Genomic DNA, 19,319 nt, shown 5'->3' with positions numbered 1-19,319 from the left:
TAGCCCTTCCTGGATTCTGATCCCTTAGTATCTTAACAGTGTTTCCTACAAATCAAATTCAATCTCAAATTATCATAGGCGATTTATCTAGTACAGACACTGGGCCATGCAGTTGCAATTCCAATCCCTTTTATTTTAAATTAAATCTTTAAATTCTATTCTGCCCTCGATTTTTTGCTTCTATCATCCGTATTATAGTATATGAGATTACAAAGGTATTATTCTGATCTGATTTTTCAGGAAAAAGCTTAGTTTCACCAGCGCTGTGGCCTTAAGATATTAGAAGCCCAGACGGCCTGAGCTCTTGTTCAGGTGTTGAAGAATGTTGAAAGTGGGTTTAAACTTTAACCATTTCGTAGGTGCAAAAGCATTTGCCCGAGCAGCATGCACTGAACTCACTCTAGCCTCTTTTGCTCTCTGACCCGTGCGAGATGTCTGTCTCTCGATGTCGTGGGACCTTTGACCTTAACAGAGAGACGGAGCGTCAGACACTGACCAGCACACCGCAGCGAACATCTGCTGGGCCACTGAGAAACACAGCACGGCCTTCATTTGGTGGGAAAGTCACACTTGAGCAATTGTTATTCAGATGAGCTGACCTCAGTATTGATTTCCAGGTTTTTAAAGATGTCTCGCACCCAACTAAACATTTAGTCATGTGTTCCTCTGGGTGTTATTTTATTACAGTTTTTATATTTCCAATAGAAGTTTATAAAGTCATTTTGTTGTCATTTTTATGGCTACATAAATATTTTTTTCATTTCAGTTTTTTAATTTTAGTTTACCACATTAAACTAAATAAAAATGAGAAACTGTGCCTTGGCAGCTAGTTAAAATAAAAAGGTTTTTATATTTTATTTCACCTAAAAATATATATTTTTATTCCAAGCAACATTTTTTTTAAGGTTTTAATTTTAATTTCAGATTTAGTTAACTATAATAGCCCTGGCTCCTCTAAACAAAAGTGGAATAATTTATATGACAATAACTTGCTAATAAAAGCATATACAATAAATATTTTAAAATAAAACCACATTTAAAAAAAATATATTTTACTATTAAAATAAAATCAAACCTATTTAAAAATTGACCCTTTTTATTGATTTATTACAGGTGTTTTACCTGTATTTTGAATTTCGCTCTTCATTATGTTGTTTTTAAATGGAAATATGTGTCAAATTAACAGATAAACTGGCAGTAGATTGCTTTTCTTTTTTACGGTAAAGCTTCATAACATTACTGCAACACTTTTGTTTGAACAAACTTTATTTGTTAAATGTGTCACTTGGATGGACTCAATGTATATAATTAGAAACCGATTCCCTTATTTCTGTTGTGATATTGAAAATGCAGCTGTCAGATTAACACAAGTGAATAATACCTCAAACTAAAAGTGCAAAATTACCATTCTGCAACCTGGACAAGAGAAAACAGGATGGAGAGCAAAAGAGGGAAAGAAAAGGGGCAAACTGGGGCGATAGTGTGGGCTCTAATACACCTAATGAAGACATCTTAAAGGGATTACAAATCTGCTCCCTTCACTGAAAACCCTTCTGCATGCTTCCACCTCTAAGATTCTTCCTCTCTTAATCCGTCTCTAACTGGAAAAGAGAGTTAGGCTTTTATGTGAGGTCAGTGTTTGTGTGGGTCGCAGTGAGGCTGTGTGTTTTCAGTCTAGCAATATGGTATTTGAAAGGTTAATTCACTGTAAAGATCCAAAAAGCAAGCTCAATATGAGCGTCATTGTGTAATTTAGGGTACATTTCACATTAGGAAGAAAAGTGTAAAAAGTCTAGTGCACTCTAATGATTAATCATGATTAATCGCATCCAAAATAAAAGTTTTTGTTTACATAATATATGTGTATATTCTGGTTACATTTATTATGTATATATAAATACACACACACACACATTCAGTATATATTTACATGTATTTACAAGTCTATATTTATATTCATATAATTTATATTATAAATAAATATATTTAATATATAAGCATAACCTATTTCTGAAATATATACATGCATGTGTGTGTATTTATATATATATATATATATATATATATAATAAATATAAATATACATATATTATGTAAACAAAAACTTTGTGGGGGGGGGGGTTGATTAATTCGTGATTAATCGTAAAAACTAAATGTTTTCTCAATAAAAGAGCTATTGGTTTCAGTGTAACATAATTGCTAGTTGCCAAGTTTAATCACAGCATTTTTATATTTTGATATTCACCATTATTGACTCATAATTACAAAGTTAGGCCTTCTTTGGGCAACCAAATGTTATATTCTTGATGTTATAAATGTTATATGTTGCTTGTTTTATGCTATAAATGCTATATTCTTCTTTTATTTTAATATTCATTTAAATAAAAATCTTAAAATTATTGCAAACCGTACCCAATTACAATGTACCCAACAAGCAATTAATAAACACCTTAACAATGGGTCACTGGAGATCAAATATATAAAAAATTAAGAGGACAGTTACCTTAATTTTGTTTTTTAATTAAACCAATTTTTTATTATTAGAAATGTCTAATTAGTAACAGTTTTCTTGTGAAAGAAAATTTTATTTAAAATTAGTCTATTTTTCTAAGACATTTAGATTGTAGGAATACATTTAACAGTACAAAATAATTTAATTACTTTTTTATGTTGAATTTTCATTATTTTGAACTCAAAAGACATTGCAAAAACTAATTAAACACACATAAAGCAATTATCAAGCAAACTGGGGGAAAAACGGGTGTAGGTCTTTGTTTTCTTTTAATATGCTATTTCTTAAGAAGATTGTTGTAAGCAATATGATCATCAACGATGGACATGAAATGGAATGAGCCAATAGACTTTTGTGTACTGAAATGACCGGTTTGGACTTTTTTTTGCTAAATGTCTCCATTTGAGCTCCATTACAGAATGAAAGTCATACAGGGTTTGGAAGGACATGAGTGTGAGTGCATGTTTCCAGTTGATTTTCCAACCTTTAATAGTCTTTTGGACAAGAGCAATAAAAGAGAGAACAGAAAAACCACGTTCAGCCATTTAATCAGGGTCAAACGTTTTATCTGAATAGCAGCATGTTATACTGCTAAGTGAGTGTGAGAGGTTAAGAGTGAAGAAAGGGAGGAAAACAGAAACAGAGTACGATTTGAGAGGAAAAAAGAGAGCATTGACGTCTGTGAGAAAAAGAGCATCAGCCAGCTACAATCCACTCATGCTGTTCAGGGGGAAGCGTATTTAAATGTGACATGATGTTTGAGGTAAATGAGCTGACCTTAACCCTGCGGGTCAGAGCCTGCTGTGTGTGCGTGTGTGCTTTAAAGGAGGGGGCGGGGCCTAATAACCCATCCTCCTGCTATGATTGACAGCTCCTGGTTTTGTTAGTTTTTTCCCAGGGATCGTAGCATCCCAAAGCTCTTAAAACACTTTACACCGCACAGATGCTGCTGGGCTCTTCTGTGACGTTTGCCTTCACTTTTCATTTCACAGATTGTTGTTTTTGAATGAAGGAATTAGTTGATTAATTCTGTGAGTTAGTTATGAATAACATTGCATCTAAACAGTGTGCAATTCCTGTCTTGGCGAGCATTTACAAACAGTTATGTCTTAAGCGAGTAGTGGAAAAATTATGTATCAATATATTTCTTGCATGAAGACTTGTATATATATATATACTAGGTCTGTCAGTCAATTACATTTTTAATTAAATTAATTACATGATGTGTCAATTAATTAATCGCAAAATTAATTAGCCACAAAAAAATTATTTGAAGCAATTTTTTTTGTTAAATGAGAAAGTATCAAGTAGACATTACAAATTGTAACTGGCGGGGCCAGTGCATTAACTGCATTAAAATATTTTAATCACATTATTTTTCATCACTAATTAATTAACACGTTTTAAGTGACAACCCTAATATATATATATATATATATATATATATATATATATATATATGTCATTTATTTACATGACATTTGTAGAAATCACACTTTCAAAATTAATCTTCCTCATTCATTCTCACAAAAAGGTAAACCTTTGTACCTTTTTTTCTTTTTTTTTTACCAATGAATGGGGGCGTAAGGTAATTATTTTAATACTTAAACAAGAAAGATTATCTCATCATTCAGCATGATTTTTTCACATCAGCAGTTTGTCGAGGAGATGTAATCATTATCTTTATCCAAACGATCACTAAAACTCGGATCTTCCCTAGCAGGCGTGTTCAGGACAGAGTCTGTGTTTATCGTGACCCCGTGACCCCATTTATTCAGCAGTTCCTGCAACAGAGAGCAAATCCTTTATCCCCGAGGGGTGTGACACTCAACCTTAGCCACAGCTGCAGTCAGCTGACCCGGGTGGCACTGAAAGACGTGGATCAGTGAAAGAGAAGACAAACGTGCGAGTCTGACCTCTCTTTCTATTGTGTGTCCCTCCCTTCCCCCTGTTTCCACTGCGAGAGCGACGGTGAGGAAGAGTGATCCGCGCTGGCACACACTGACCTATTTACTGTGATCTCTGTTTTCCTGAGACTCACAAGGAAAAAATGCTTTTAAATGAAAATGATTATGCAGCTGCTTTGATTGTGAAGAGGGAATGGACAAAAGGAGGTCAGAGTTATGACAGTGTTGTTTTAGTATCATTGAGCTAATATAATAGTTTGTTCATATTTCAATTACATAAAATGTTTATATTTTCTGATTTCGTGTTCATTTTAGTTCAAGTTTTAGAATTCTGTTATGTGTTTAGTTAAATAAAGTTTCTAATTCTATTTCAGTTTTAGGGTATGTGTAAACAATGATGTTGTACGTGAAAATAGTTTCTTTGCTTTTGTGAAAAGTTTTGTGTACAGATGACATCTTTAAAACAAAATGCAGCAGTATAATCCCAATCTTTTTTTTTTTTTTTTTTTTTTTGCATTCCGTTTATTTTACTGGCAACTGTTTCTCTAATCTCGGGGAGTTCAATGCAGATTTCACACAATTGCCCTTGAAAGAACAGCTGACTCCACTGAATCACAACCTGTAAATATGAAAAATAATAGATTTTTATATTTTCTATCATTCAAAATATGGAACAATGGGCATATCATTTCTGACACATGTTGTATGCAGTAGACCAATCACAATAGAATGGGCCTTGAACAATCAGGGAACAGTAGGCTCACAGAAAGGAAGGGTTTAAAGAACTTTGAATTGCTTCAAACAAATTGTTTGAGGATCATTGGAGAATCAGATCATTTTAAAACATATTTTGAAAAAATGAAAGCGTTTTTGACCTTGCATGCATGCATGTAAACCTGTTATAGGAGACTCACAAACAATATTAGGCACCTTAAAATGGCATAATTGGGGAACTTTAACTAATAACCATTACAGCATTTGTATAGAGATATCTGTCAATGCAATAGCGAATTGTATTAGATGGACAAAACTGATACGATGTTTTTCTAATGCACGTGCACCTGTTGTTGTTGTTGTTGTTGTTGCCTGTTTTCAAACAGCAAGCTACCAGGTCACAGTAGGTTTTAAACTACATCAAAACTGTAACTGTTCAATTCATTTTGTAAAAAAAAAAACACAAGTTTAAAATGATAAACAAAATTTGCATGCAATTTTTCACATGCATATACAGTATATATCTGTACAAATAGAAAGGAATAATACTTACAAGCAAATATTTGTAAAATGATTTACATCCATGATGATATAGAGATATATTAGTAATATCAAGGCCTAGAATAGCTGACCTTTCCCAATAGCTATACTTGCAGTCTTTGCACTTGGCTACTTGTCAACTTACATGATGTACACTGCGGGAAACTGTCAAAATGACTAATAAATGTTCAGTTAAAAATATGTCTCTGAAGAGTATTCCTACTGTACAATCAGGTAGGTTAAAAAAATTAGTTGTGTGATGCTGCATCTACACCAACAGGAGTCAGTATAGCCATCAAACCAATTACCTTATGACCAAATGGTGCATCCTGGTGCTACAATTTTAGTTGCAATTTTATTTTTGTAGGTCACTATCTATATGCTCAGTGTTTCTAAACCCAGCCTCTCACTCAAAATCAATGTTCATCATTAGCCTTCAGAAAGGTTTGTCAATAAAATGATACTAAGAAGGACTGCACTGTCTAGAGTATTGTCTCCTCTCTCTTCCACTCCATAGCTTCTAGTGTATTACTTAGCTCGGCCTCTTCTTTAGCATGACGTTCACTCATGACTGTGATTTGCTTCTCCAGTTGCCACAGCTGATCCTGCTGCTTCTTTCGAGAACTTCTGTAGGTGCTTGAAATTTTACTGTTGAAAAAAAAATATTGTGATTATTCTAGCATACATACATTCTAGCACACAAATAAAGCTAACTTTTTGTACCTATTGTCATTGGTCTTATACAAGTCTGAGCAGGATACAAACCAGCGTCAACTGGAGTTGGACGCACTAACAAGGATGCTAAAGACCTTCCTCCCATCCGGGTCACGGCACCAATATAAATGGGTGTTTTTGCACTGCTTCAGATAAGATTCAAATCAACTTTGACTGACATGGTACCCACATGGAAATAACCTATATAAACATATATGTTTTAATATAGGTTTTTAATATATGTGACATATATAAAATTGGCCGTTTTCCTATATTATATGTACATGTATGTACATATATGCACATATCCCTTTATGGATTTTTCCATAATGCAGAGAGAGTGCATGTGTGTGGTTGCCGGGTTGAAAAGATTAGGTATACAACTAAAGATTTATGAAAAAAAACTCTGTTTGGGGGATTTAAACTCTTGAAATCTGGCAACCACACACGCTTACAGATGTTTGTTTCAAAATTCAAGATAATGCAAATCCCAGATTCAACAAAACGATTATGCTTAATGGAGAGAATGAGAAGTCATGATCACACTGAAAATACAGGACCAGTTTAAACCAGTTTATGACCAACTACGGACCAGCTTATACTAGCGCAAATCAGCAACCATGCTTCAAAACATACCTTATTAGCATATGCTGATTTTTTTTCTAAATGTTTTAGAGCTGCTATACAGCAGAATCTGAACTGTCTTCATACCTTTATTACCATAATTGATTCTGCTATTTCCTATTTATCTCTGTGAAGGTTCATTGACACAATCTTCTTTTGTATAAATGTGACTTGATAGCTCTTACCAGCTAGTGTCTTACATATTTGTCAGAATTGTTTATTATGAGACAAGCTGTTACTATGACAATCATGTGACCGTATGTACTCTACGTTTTATTCTAATGATAGTGTTGTGATGTGATTTTGGATTACATGTAGTAGCGGGACAGATGATCAATCTCCTCTCTGTTGATCCTTCTCTGAGTAGTGCTGTCTGTGAGTGCAGAGTCCAGCGACTCACGTAAAGCTGCCACTCTCTTTCTCAGTGACTGTTCCCTACAACCAAAAGTAGAACATCCAAGTAATGAGTCTTTTTTAATGAGAGTCTGATGTCTTTTGGTGTCTTTTCCTACCTTTGCAGTGCTGCTTGTAGTTCTCTTAGGATAGAGTGATTCCGAGGACCAGGAATTCCCCCTCCACTTTCTAGTTTTGCCAAATTTTCAGCAATTCTCTACAGCCGAGACAAGGTGCATCACTTGTCAGTGTTTCAGAAAATGTACAAATAAAAAAATAATCATCTGGTATTTCGACACATTTTAACTCAAAACTTTCTGTTGACCATCATGCAAACATAATAGTACATTTCCAAACCAATGGGAGCCAAGAATGCTCCCATTACAATAAAATCAGTTAAGCCGCAGCAGGAGCTCACTGACTGAGTGAAAACTCTCGTTTATAATGCACAATATGTCTCTTACTTATATCGTGTTTATACTTTGTTGGTTACAGTGAAACAACACGCATGTTGAACAAACTCAATGGGTTCTGATTTAAACACCTCTGTTTGGTCATTGGGTTCATGCGCTCCACAAACATGTCTATGATTGGCTACAGTGCTCAACCCTGTTGTAAATAGAAACCATTGATGCGCTTCACACAAGGAAACACTTAAAAGCAGAAACTGGTACCTGTTGAGTGGCTCTCCTGTCCCCCATCTCAACCTGAAGACTGTCGAGGATCAGAGCACCAGCAGAATCCTGGGCACTCTGGACCATCAGTGCCAGGTCCAAACATCGCCTCTCTTTCTCCAGGAGCCGCAGATTCCCACGCATCTCTGACATCTCCTCCTGCGCAAAATTCGATCATGTTATGAGAAACTGTACACTTCAACTGTAAAGTAAACATGATAAAACTCCATTGCTTTATATTCATAACGTATATGAGTGCATCATTTGCGCCTCCTTAGGGACATTTTTTCATTTTTGTTTTTCATTTTGGCTGTGTTAACGCAAACAGCATATATTGTGTAAAAAAAGTATTTTTATTGGAATTTTAATCTCTTTTACACATGATCCTGGGTGTATTTTTTTTTGTACCTAAAGGACAAAATGTCCCCTTTGAAACCCAGTAATAATGTAATATTAAATATTTAAGCATACATTCATGCATTCTTTGTTAATAGGCTTTGATTCTGTTGTAAAAACATATTTTTTGCTGTTAACTGCTTCTGCTAAAAAAGCAACTGAATTGAAATTATGTAATTATAATTGTGTGGGTTTATTGGTATTGATATCAGAGTGTGTTTTGCATGTTTGTAAGAAGTGTGTGTGTGGATGTTTTTCCTTAAATCTGACACTATAAAAAAGTAGCATAATAATGCATCATAATTAATGTTTTTGCTATCCTGGAAAAAACTATGCCATAAAATATTTAAAATACATTTATTTCGTAATAAAGGTCCTTGCACACTGAATCAAAATGCTTGCTACAAAAAAAAACTAAAAACAAAACAGAAAATCGAACCTGGTCTGAATTTTTTTATTACGGACAAAAGTTTTGGAGGCAGTGTGTTAACATGATTGACAAAACGTTAGGTCGTATTTATTTTTTAAAGTGCAAAGATTTCAGATGAGAATTTTGGACTCAGTGTGCTAAGAACTTTAGTATACTTTAAATCAATTAACATATTTATTGATATGTCACTTATTGATATAAAAAACATTATGTAAACAAACTGACATTTAAAGGGTTAAAATCCTAAAAATGAATGCATTTTTGGTAGTTAAATGATCAGGACTAATGTTGATAAAGAGATGTCACTGAAAACAGAAATAATTATTAATTTACAATATTTTATGACAATTTATTTAGTATGGAGATTTTAGGACCTCTGTGTAACTTTTTTCTGGCATTCAAGGGTTAAACCTGGTTCTAAATATATAAAATAGGGGTAAACTTTTCATTATGGCTCACCCTGACTGTCACAAGCTCATACAGCAGAGCCGCTTTCTCTTCTTTGGTGTTTTTGGAAAGTGAACTGGTGCGACCTCTGACCCCTGCAAGCGTGCCAGTATCAGGACTGATCTTGCCCTCTTCTGCTTCGCCCCGCCGCGGGATACACACAGCGGCCCTGTCTTGCTTCAGCCTCGAGATCCTTTGCAGAAGTACACCAGACTTGTCCTCAAACTCCTTCTCCGACAAGCTGCAGTTTTCGGAAAAAAGGGAGAGAGAAAGAATGAGAGAGGCTTTTCAGATCTAAGATGACGTCTGTTTCATTACCAGACCAAAATAAGTGAATTGATTGAATTGGATTGGGAAGGTAATTGCATGTTAAGCCAGTGTAATTAATCTAACTAGGACCGTAAAGCTTTGTTGAGATAAATGCACTCCATTGAAACTAGTATGTGTGCAGCAGATGAGACATTCATCCATGTAATGCACTAAAGAAACAGATGGATTATAAAATGCTTAAACTTTTAAATTAAGTTTAAAGTCAAGGATAAAAAAGCCTATGAATTTTATGTTTAAAAAAATATAGCTAGATGGTAACACTTACTCATGCGAACAGTAATGTAACCAAGGCTACTGTCATATCAAAGTAACATTTTATGATAACTTAGTGTCCCAATAATTACATGTATAGTACTCTTTCAACTCACAAGCATGTACTTACTCATACACTCTCAAAGTACTTAGTGTTTCAAAATATCAAAGTACATAGCAGAAGTACGAAATTGGCACACAACCAATAATTTTAATGCACTATTGCATGCTATATGGGACAGATAGCAAGCAAACCGATCTATCTGCACTATCTCTGTCTGATTAAGGCCCTATCCCAAATGTCACCTAAGCTTATGAGATCATTCTCAGAGTACTTTGGTGACATAATACAGCAACTTTCTGAAACCTAAAATGTAAAATGAGACAGACACGACAAACAAGTTATCTTAAATATACATCAAGTGCGCTATTTGAAACTGAGACTAAAATTGCGTCACATTAACTGTCGCTTGACAAAATTTCACAGGTGAAAGAAAGCAGGAACGGATGTGAAAAATCATGATCAATGAAATACGGAATAAAGATGCCAAAATAAGCATCCAGCAAGCAAGCAAACAAAGCCTAAATAACTGCTGCCCAAATAACTGTTTTTTCAAACTGCCTTCTTTTTATGGATCATAATAAAATAATCAAGCACACTCAAACCGTCCGAAGTACAGGTCAGAAGATATGAAATCTGTGTAGAGAGGATATGCAACCGCACACTCACTTGCAAATAACTATTTTATTTAATTGACCAACGGTTTGGAAGTGAGTGTGCGGTTATCCTGTATATCATTTTATAATATTAACATCATAACGTGGTAAATTCTCAGATCAAAACCAGTGTTTTGGCTTGTTGCTACATTACAAATGTCTTGCCAGGGTCACTGGTGTAACAGTAGGCTTGCTCTTGGTCAGAGCTGCATTTAAGTGTTCACCAAACTTTAACCTGATGCAAAATTTACGTCGAAAAATTTGTTCACTACTGCAAGTCCTTCTGGTAAAATCCTTCACTGCACTGATTCCAATGGAGTTTTGTGACGCCCTTCCATTTTTCAGATAGTACTAATAGCTCGCTACATATATTTACAATGTTCTGTAGCCATCAAGTTGATTAAACAACAGTCAAAATGCATATGTGCAAAAAGACTTAAACATCCGGACATTTTCAGGGACAGGAGATGAAATATTCTGATGAATAATATCAGAACAAATTTTCACTGATTATAATGTCATTGTATGTTATTCACATGATTATGCAAATATTCTCAATGAATATGCATAGTAGTACTCCATTAATGCATTACTGTTTACAACTAAATATGTTTAACATCATTGTATTTCTTTAAGGCAGGTACTTCATTATTTCAATCTATTTTAAAAGCCTGAAATAAGAGCAACACACTTAAGCAAATCCTGCTTATCCGTCAAATTAATTTATGAAAAATTAGTCTTAATGAGAAGATGAGCACAACTGCAGGTTAGTAGGAAATTCATTTCATTATTATTCAGAATACACAATTGAAAAAAGTTAATATATTTATAGGAACAATTCACAGCAGGTTCAGAATGATTCATGTCAATGCAGAGAATGTGATTCATTGTTTTAATCAACTGACAGCCCTAAAACAAAGTAATCTTTTGTAGGCTAACTCTTGTGTAACTGTTGGTTTGTAGGTGCATTTAGCGATGTTATCGGAAACACCAGAGCTGTATTAAAAAAGAACGCAGAAATATTCCATTAAAATGAGCAACAGTAAATGTTGCCACACCTAAAGAGATTGCACATAAAACAACAACCTGTTTGGATTGGTCTCAGCAGTGCCCTCTGGTGGACTGGAGGATGACTCGCCCTTGTCCAGGTTCTCAGACTGGGGTGTGCTAATTGTTTCTGTAAGATAAAACCACTTTATTCATACTGTATGTGCATGGTTGTACTTTAATGTGTTTATGTGCCACATGAGCTGTAACTCAAAAGAGCATGCAGCACCTGCGTTCTGTTGTTTTCTGGCTTCAGACAGGGACAGCAGATCACCATAAGCCTCCTCACACTCCTCACTGTCAATCAAAGAGCCATTATCAGCATACCACTCACACATGCACACTCCTTAAGGCACAAAGGTCAAGGTTTACTATGTCAAAAAGAATCAGAATTTTAGAAACGACTGTGATATATATACAAGTGCTAAGCGTTGATTTTGCGCTCATGCATTGTGAAACAGAGGTAAAGACAGCAGCACACACCAGTACGCCAGAGCCATGTGTAGAGCCGAGCTGTCTGCCTCCTGTCGGCTAAGACTCATGCTCAGCTGCTCCGATTCTCCTTTCCTTCTGAGCAGTGCACCATTTAGACGCTCATTCCTAGCCTTCAGACGCTCTAGACACCTGCTCAGAGAAAACACACCTGTCAGAAGAGATCCAGCATTCAAACCTTATTCAATAATTAGGGTTCGGTGAAACAACAACCAAATTTTACAAACTTCCCTGGCATTTTTAATGAACATTAATAGTGATGAAAGCCAAAATATTTTCTGAGTAATCCACTATTTTGTAGAGGGGAGTCAAAATGACTTTAATTTGATATTTTGAAGCCAAACAATGGAGGTAAAAAAGACTTTAGAAAGATGGCAACACCATTATATTATACAGTGGTAGGTCTAATAGTAATATATGTTGACTTTGGCAATCTTTGTTGCATTATATGATAATAATGACCATTCACAAATGGGAAAAATCACTTTTGATCATTTTATGAAGTTTGCATGCATGTAACTCAAGAAGTAATAAAGATATCTTAATGCCCTTTTAGATTTTAGTTCTTAATCATTCTTCTTCTAATATCTTCATTTTACAGCCCTTTATGGTTCATTTTCAGAGATATGGAGATTTCAGTGTGGCTGTTATATTGCACACATTTATAGTGGTCAAAAACCAAATGTGGGTCACTTTGCATACAGTTGATTTTCTTTCTTTGTTCTTTTACAGAGGAATGTCTTGTAAAACTAGAAATGCATCTTACCAAAAGAACTGCATTGAACACACCTGTCTGAGTGCTATAAATATTCCTTTTCCAAAGTTTGTGTATCAGTATTAAAGACATCTTAATATGCTTTTAGAAACTGGTGCTTTATAATATATTTTTTTTTAATGGAAATTTTCATTTTAAGGCTCTATATTAATCAGTCCCCAGAGATATAGGGATCCCAACGTGACCAAATGTTTTAATTTTACCAATTTTTAAAGGTCATAACCATTATAACTTCCCATACAATTGATACTTATTGTACTTGAACAATATCTCAATAATTAACAATACTGGAAATAGAAATGAAGCTTATTTCACTCAATCAAAGCAATTGCATACAAATGTATAGTCAATGAGAACACCTTATCTTGACAGACTCAAACCTGTGTCCGCTGCATGAGAACCAAAGCTCAGTATTTTTTGGGAGTGGGGTAGGGGGGTTGGTGTTGTTGTCTTTGGATGTAGACCATAATCCGAGGAATAAATCGAATAATATCTCACCTCTGCAGCTTTTCGATCTCAGTCTGCAGCACTGAATCAACGGTGCAGAGAGACAAAGGGGAGTCCGGTCTGGAGCTGGGAAGTTTGCGGGACAGCAGCGGGGATCCAGGATATGGAGGAGAGGAAAAGCAAGGGCTTGAAGTTCGACTGGAGGACAATGAAGGACTGACAGAAGGAGAACGACTTGCTCCATACAGCCATTTCCTCTTCAGGTCCACCACCTGCCAAAAGATGAGTTCAGAAGCACTATTATTGACTGATAATATGAATGAATTTAATATCTAAATATATAATTATTTATTCATTTATTTATATATTTATTGCGAAAGAAATATTAAAGACTTTTTTGGCTTAAATTTTTTTTAACCTAAATGATAAAAAATTACTTATCAGTTAAATAATTAATATTAATACGCATTATTCATGATTGAGATGCACCATATAATATTTAAAGCAACTATTTAATATGAAGTATATAATTGTATATTAATTAATTTAATATTATTTCATGTTAATAAGTAACGATATTATTACTTTGAGGTGTGCCATTGATATACAATTTAAATATAATTTAATGTTGCAGTTGCATATGGATGGTGAAATATAAAATCATATTTTAATATGATAATTGACTATATCCTTGTTTATTGCACCATTAATTTATGTCATATACCAGATGACAATTCTATAGGTATTCTTAAAATAATAAAATCATCATTATTATTATTTAGTTTGTTCTGTAGAAGAAGCTTTTTTAATATATAATAATAAATATAATTTCTATTATTACTATAAATCATGATCGCTATTTTATTAAAACAGTAAAAGTATTATTGTTATAATTAATAATCACATTTTAAAATCACATTTTAAGATAATTTTGTTATAGCATTTTCCATTTATTTTTCTATTCATAGCACCATTAATTAATGGCCTATTCCAGTAGTAGATCTGCAGTGGTAATTGAGTTTTATGAAGGAAAACATGAACATATTCTGTATTAATGATTGATTAAGAATGTCCCCATCAACCTTTTCCTGTAGCCACTTTTTCTCATCCTCAAGATACATCAGAGTTCTTTCAGCACCCATAAGCTCTTCCTGACGGCTCTTCAGTGAGTTGTTGAGGTCTTGGTTGTGTTTGTAGAGTGAGAGAACATCCCGCTGATACTGACGTCTCACATCATGGGGCAGAGCAGAGGGGTACGAGATCCCCAACTCCCTCTCCATCTCCTCCAGCACCTGGGACAGATCACACAGATCAGAGCTGCACAGAGGAAGTTCAGATTGGGTCCAGCAGTACCCTACAGAGGGAGCTATGAGCACCTGTGTGGCCTGAACCCAGCTCTCCCGGGCTGCAGAGAGATGCTTTGCCTGGATTGTCTCAGCATTTTGAGTTTGCAGCCTGAAGAGCATTTTCCTCCCCTGACCACTAGACGTCTCAAGAGCAGAGAGAACCTTCTGCAGCTTGTTCCACTGCTCACTGCTGCCCCCTGTGCAAAAACAGCGACTTTTCTTTGTATTTTTATTTTTTGGAATATTCATATTCAGATACCATTCTATACAATTACAATTATATACATAAGTAGTTAGAGGAAATATGACAACATACTATTTGTAACTATAATTATAAATTTTATTACATTAATATTTTTATCATAATAATTATAATTATTTTTTATTTATGAGCCAAATTCCTAATTTTTTATTATTATTTCATTAATAAAATAATATAATTATCATTCTTTAGTTTATTCTGTGGAATGTTTTTTTTTTTAATGATGAATATTATCATTTAATACAAAATAAAGTTACTTAATAATAATAAATAAGCTTTCCCTAAATAACTTTTTAGATATTTGCATGCACTCCATTATGAAGAAAAACAATGTTTATATTTTTTAGTTTTATTACATTTTTCCTATCGACATCCATATTAATTTTTTTATTTTTAGATGTTTGCACTCCATTATACGGAGCCCCGCACATGCCACGCAGGAAAAAACAGTGAGCTAAATCGTGTGCACGATTTACTAATTCGTTCCCTCGATGTACTAAAACGTGCACATGTTTACTATTCCCTCGATTTATAAATTGTGCGCACTATTTACTAATTCATTAGAAAACGCAATAGTAATTTATTTATTTTTTCTTGCAAGTTATCGGCGGGGCTCCGTACCATTATGAAAGCAACTCATAAATTACTCAATATGGTTTTGTTTTTTAGTATTATTCTTTTGCTAGTATGATTTTTTTTACTTCATCCATATTCATATTTTAAAAAAACTTCAAAAGAAGACGTGTAAAAACACCCCTAATTAAGTTGAATATTAATTATTATGTAAAAAAAAAAAATGATACTGAATATTTTATCATCTTCATCATCATCATAAAAATTACTTTTTAGTTGTTTGCACACATTTATGAGCAGATATGAACACCATTATGAAAACTCATGGAGTACCCAAGTATAATTTTTCCTCCTAACTTAAAAAAAATAATAAAATTTCTCAGGAGTCTTAAATTAGAAAAACATTACTAGCAAGTGTAGGAAACGTTATAATGTGCCCAAAAAAAAAATTTTTTTTTTAAAGTTTAATAAGTAAATTTGCATTTGGAAACGCAGTAGCGCAGTAAACAGCAGGCTGTCCGTTCTGACACAGCATTTACTGTGATTGATGATGAGGCTTTGTAGAAACACAACATGCCTTCTGAATCCCTGCAGACAGTCTTGGTTTTGGACTCCACTGATGCTGTGCCAGCGTCCACCATCGAGCACCCACTGAGCCCGACCGGACTTTCTCTGTCAGAACACAGACCTTTAAACTTACTGTTGAGCAATATATATATATATATATATATATATATATATAGTCTGCAATTGTTTGAAGCCGGGATTACCGTGGTATTTGTAGGAAGTCCATCTTCCTGTTGAGGTCAGAAATGTTCTTCAGTAAAGTGTTGACCTCCATCTCACACTGCGCCAGTTCAGAGTCTGCCGACACCAGACTGTCCGATCTCTGCTGGAACATTTCACTTATGTCAAAGATTACAAGAAAATGTGCAAAACCAGTCTTTACTTTAGATAAAACTCTACAGTGGCCCCCCAAAAAAGTATTGAAACATGTCCATTGGATACAAAATATCCATCCAAAGGGCTTTTCATGCTTAAAGAAGTTAACTCTCTGGTATAGGGAACCCTGGGTTTTCTTGTACATTTTTTACACTGCACATAATTTATTTAAAGATTTGCATATTTAAAATGTCAGTGTCACCGATTGCATAATAATTTTGTTGCTAGATTTAGTAACTTTTCAGACTTTTAGAATTTATTTGGCATCTTTTAGCAACTGTGACTACAAAATAATCAAGCGGCACACATTTTCCCTCTCAATTACACAAAAAGAGGAAATCAAAAGTGTCTAGCAGTAAACATGTGAATTAAGTTGCTATTTGCAATTGTTCACTAATAATAGTTAATTTATGATAATTTATGATTGTTATTAATACGTTCTTGCACTTGTTGATCAGTTAAACAAAATCTGAAGAAAAATAGACAATGTACTGGCAGTACTATTATAAGTTGTAACCTGAAAACACAAAATACAATGTGTAATTTTAAACTCAGGGTTTTTTTAAAAAGAAACTGTGAAAAGTCAATGTTGAAACTTCCTTCATATTAACACAATACATTTTGCCCTATTTTACAGACTTCTAAGAAAATTCACAAAATGCCATTGTTGTTTATAAATGCAATTATTTCTACTTAAAAATTATTATATACATTTTTTTAAGTTTTACTAACAGATCTAAATTAACATTTCAATTCAAATTCATTGAGATTTGAGTGATCTGATTCAATGCAGTTTTGGGTTGTGAGTACATAATGATGTCATCACATCATTACAACAAAATTTAGCAACTTTTAGCAACTAATTGTCCTGGCTTTACCAAACTTTCCCTGAAAATTAGTTGGCAATGCTTATTGGATGAATGCAGCATGCCAACTGTTTACAATATAGCTTAATGACTCCATGCACTGTGTATCCTCCTATTATAAAGATTTTTCCTCAAAAGGTGAGAATAAAACTCTTCTTTATTTCACGTTTTTTCCCAGTCACTGTTTTGGCACTTTCCTCCAGATGCACAACCCATAGCTGGAGAGGCCACTAAATAATTTCAGGATTTCCAAAATGGGCAAAATGCAGATGGAGTTGTGGAACTCACTCATAAAAGGGGAATTTACTATATAACGCGAAATGTCACAGAGTTTGGTAAATCTTGGACAAATAAATCATGAGAGACACATTACTTCGTTTGAGGACAACTACCATCATACATCAGAAACTCAGTGGTCTTCACAACAACCCATCAAAATAAAAGTCCGGTTTAACTTGAAGAAATTGGAGAAAATAAAAATAATAATAATAATATTTATATATGCATATATATATATTTACAGTACAGTGTACTATTCAAAGTAATAATAATAGCAATAGTAATAATTTCATAATTACAATTTATTAGACATGCTTTTTGATTACTATTTAATTTAACAACTGAACAAAATACAGAAAAAATACAATGGAAGTTCCAATAGAATCTAAGTGTAAAACGTGTTTAATCACTGTTATAATTATGAGGGGGTCTTTCTAAATTATCAGTGTGAAACACACTTATACCTAGGGTTTAGAAAAAAGATAACCTGTTCAAGTGGCATGTATAATACTAGTGCTTTCTCCTACGTCAATTCACTTTCTGCAATGACAAATCAGTAATTTTTATTAGAAACAAAGAGGAGTTTGCATTGAGCATGTTCCAATAACAACAAAACAATAATCTAAATAGTATTTTATCTCCATTTTGAACAAAACATCTATTGTTGTATAAAAAACAAATTTTCTCTCCTTATAGATGAACTCATGAAGATGCCATATAAAACACCATGGGTGTTATTGTTTTCTAGTTGACCCTTTTGTTCTGAGGGGAGGAACGAGAGGAAACAGGCACATCCTGTAACTGCACTTCCTGTTGCTGCATGATGTCGCTCCATGTGAGAAAAGCAACTCGCAGTACTGTTCTTCTCAGTATTCAACCAGATGTAATTTAACTATACTGTTATAAGAACCACAAATGACAAACAAGTGACTAGAACTCCCAATGATTTCTGCTGAAAATACCCTGAACGTTTTTTACTTAAAAAGCAATTCATTGAACTGGTTTGCACAAAGTCTGTGTTTAAAACAAAGCGTAATGCTATTTTTCTGCTTCAGATTGAGCATAAATTGCATCACTGTTCAAGAAACTCACCTCCATCATTGGCCTGACTACGGTTCTGGTTCTGTCCTCCTCAGCAGATGACCGAAGAGCGATCCAGTGTAATCCAGAGTGCTGTCAGAGAGTTTGTGTGGATTCTGGACACGTGAAGATCAAACACTGCTCTTCTCCTGCTCGCTGCTAAACAGAGAAACATCTCTCCACCCACTGTCTTCTCACATCTGTTCCTGTTCGGATTATTTAGACTTTCTATCTTTGTAAGAGATTGTTTGATAAATAAATAAATCATTTATAAATCCTCTAATTTTAATTATCATTACAGCAATGCTTCTACTTTGGGGATGTGGCTTTAGAAAATATTATTTATAAAGACTAAAATATGCTGTAGCAAAATGATTTGGTCTCTGCTTTGGAGAAGCTGTGTACAGTATATAAATGAAACCATTATTCTAGATACAACCCACACAGTTGAGGGATTATTCTTTAAATTGTGTTTATTTATTAAAAACTTTCATTTAAATGTGAAATTAAACTGTTTTTACAAAATAAGTGGCAGCTGTGTTTGCCAGAATAATTCCATA

At 34.1% G+C, this 19,319-nt stretch overlaps 1 protein-coding gene and 1 long non-coding RNA gene across 2 annotated transcripts in view; both read right to left on the bottom strand.

Moving 5' to 3' along the window:
- The window catches only part of LOC132126764 (uncharacterized), a 169,477-nt gene that overhangs the window by 53,772 nt on the left and 96,386 nt on the right, over nucleotides 1-19,319 (bottom strand). The window lies entirely within an intron of this gene.
- Nucleotides 4,835-18,928, bottom strand: ushbp1 (Usher syndrome 1C binding protein 1). Its single transcript, XM_059537322.1, has 14 exons — nucleotides 18,772-18,928; nucleotides 16,363-16,484; nucleotides 16,065-16,264; nucleotides 14,788-14,954; nucleotides 14,494-14,703; nucleotides 13,463-13,683; nucleotides 12,181-12,321; nucleotides 11,927-11,994; nucleotides 11,737-11,827; nucleotides 9,364-9,592; nucleotides 8,079-8,237; nucleotides 7,524-7,621; nucleotides 7,324-7,446; nucleotides 4,835-6,321 (listed from the first exon to the last, which is right to left on the bottom strand). The coding sequence occupies exons 1-14, from the start codon at nucleotides 18,778-18,780 to the stop codon at nucleotides 6,156-6,158; spliced, it is 2,004 nt and encodes a 667-aa protein (XP_059393305.1). The 5' UTR covers nucleotides 18,781-18,928; the 3' UTR covers nucleotides 4,835-6,155.

This window comes from Carassius carassius, chromosome 44 (genome assembly GCF_963082965.1).
Source record: "Carassius carassius chromosome 44, fCarCar2.1, whole genome shotgun sequence".
Taxonomy (NCBI): domain Eukaryota; kingdom Metazoa; phylum Chordata; class Actinopteri; order Cypriniformes; family Cyprinidae; genus Carassius; species Carassius carassius.
This window is presented reverse-complemented; position numbering and strand designations above follow the sequence as displayed.

What these genes read in the sequence shown, in the direction of transcription:
- ushbp1 (XM_059537322.1), bottom strand. An exon ending in CTACAAGCAGCACTGCAAAG is followed by an intron (nt 7,447 to 7,523) that starts GTAGGAAAAGAC and finishes TTTTGGTTGTAG; the next exon opens with GGAACAGTCACTGAGAAAGA. An exon ending in CATCTGTCCCGCTACTACAT is followed by an intron (nt 6,322 to 7,323) that starts GTAATCCAAAAT and finishes TTTTTTCAACAG; the next exon opens with TAAAATTTCAAGCACCTACA.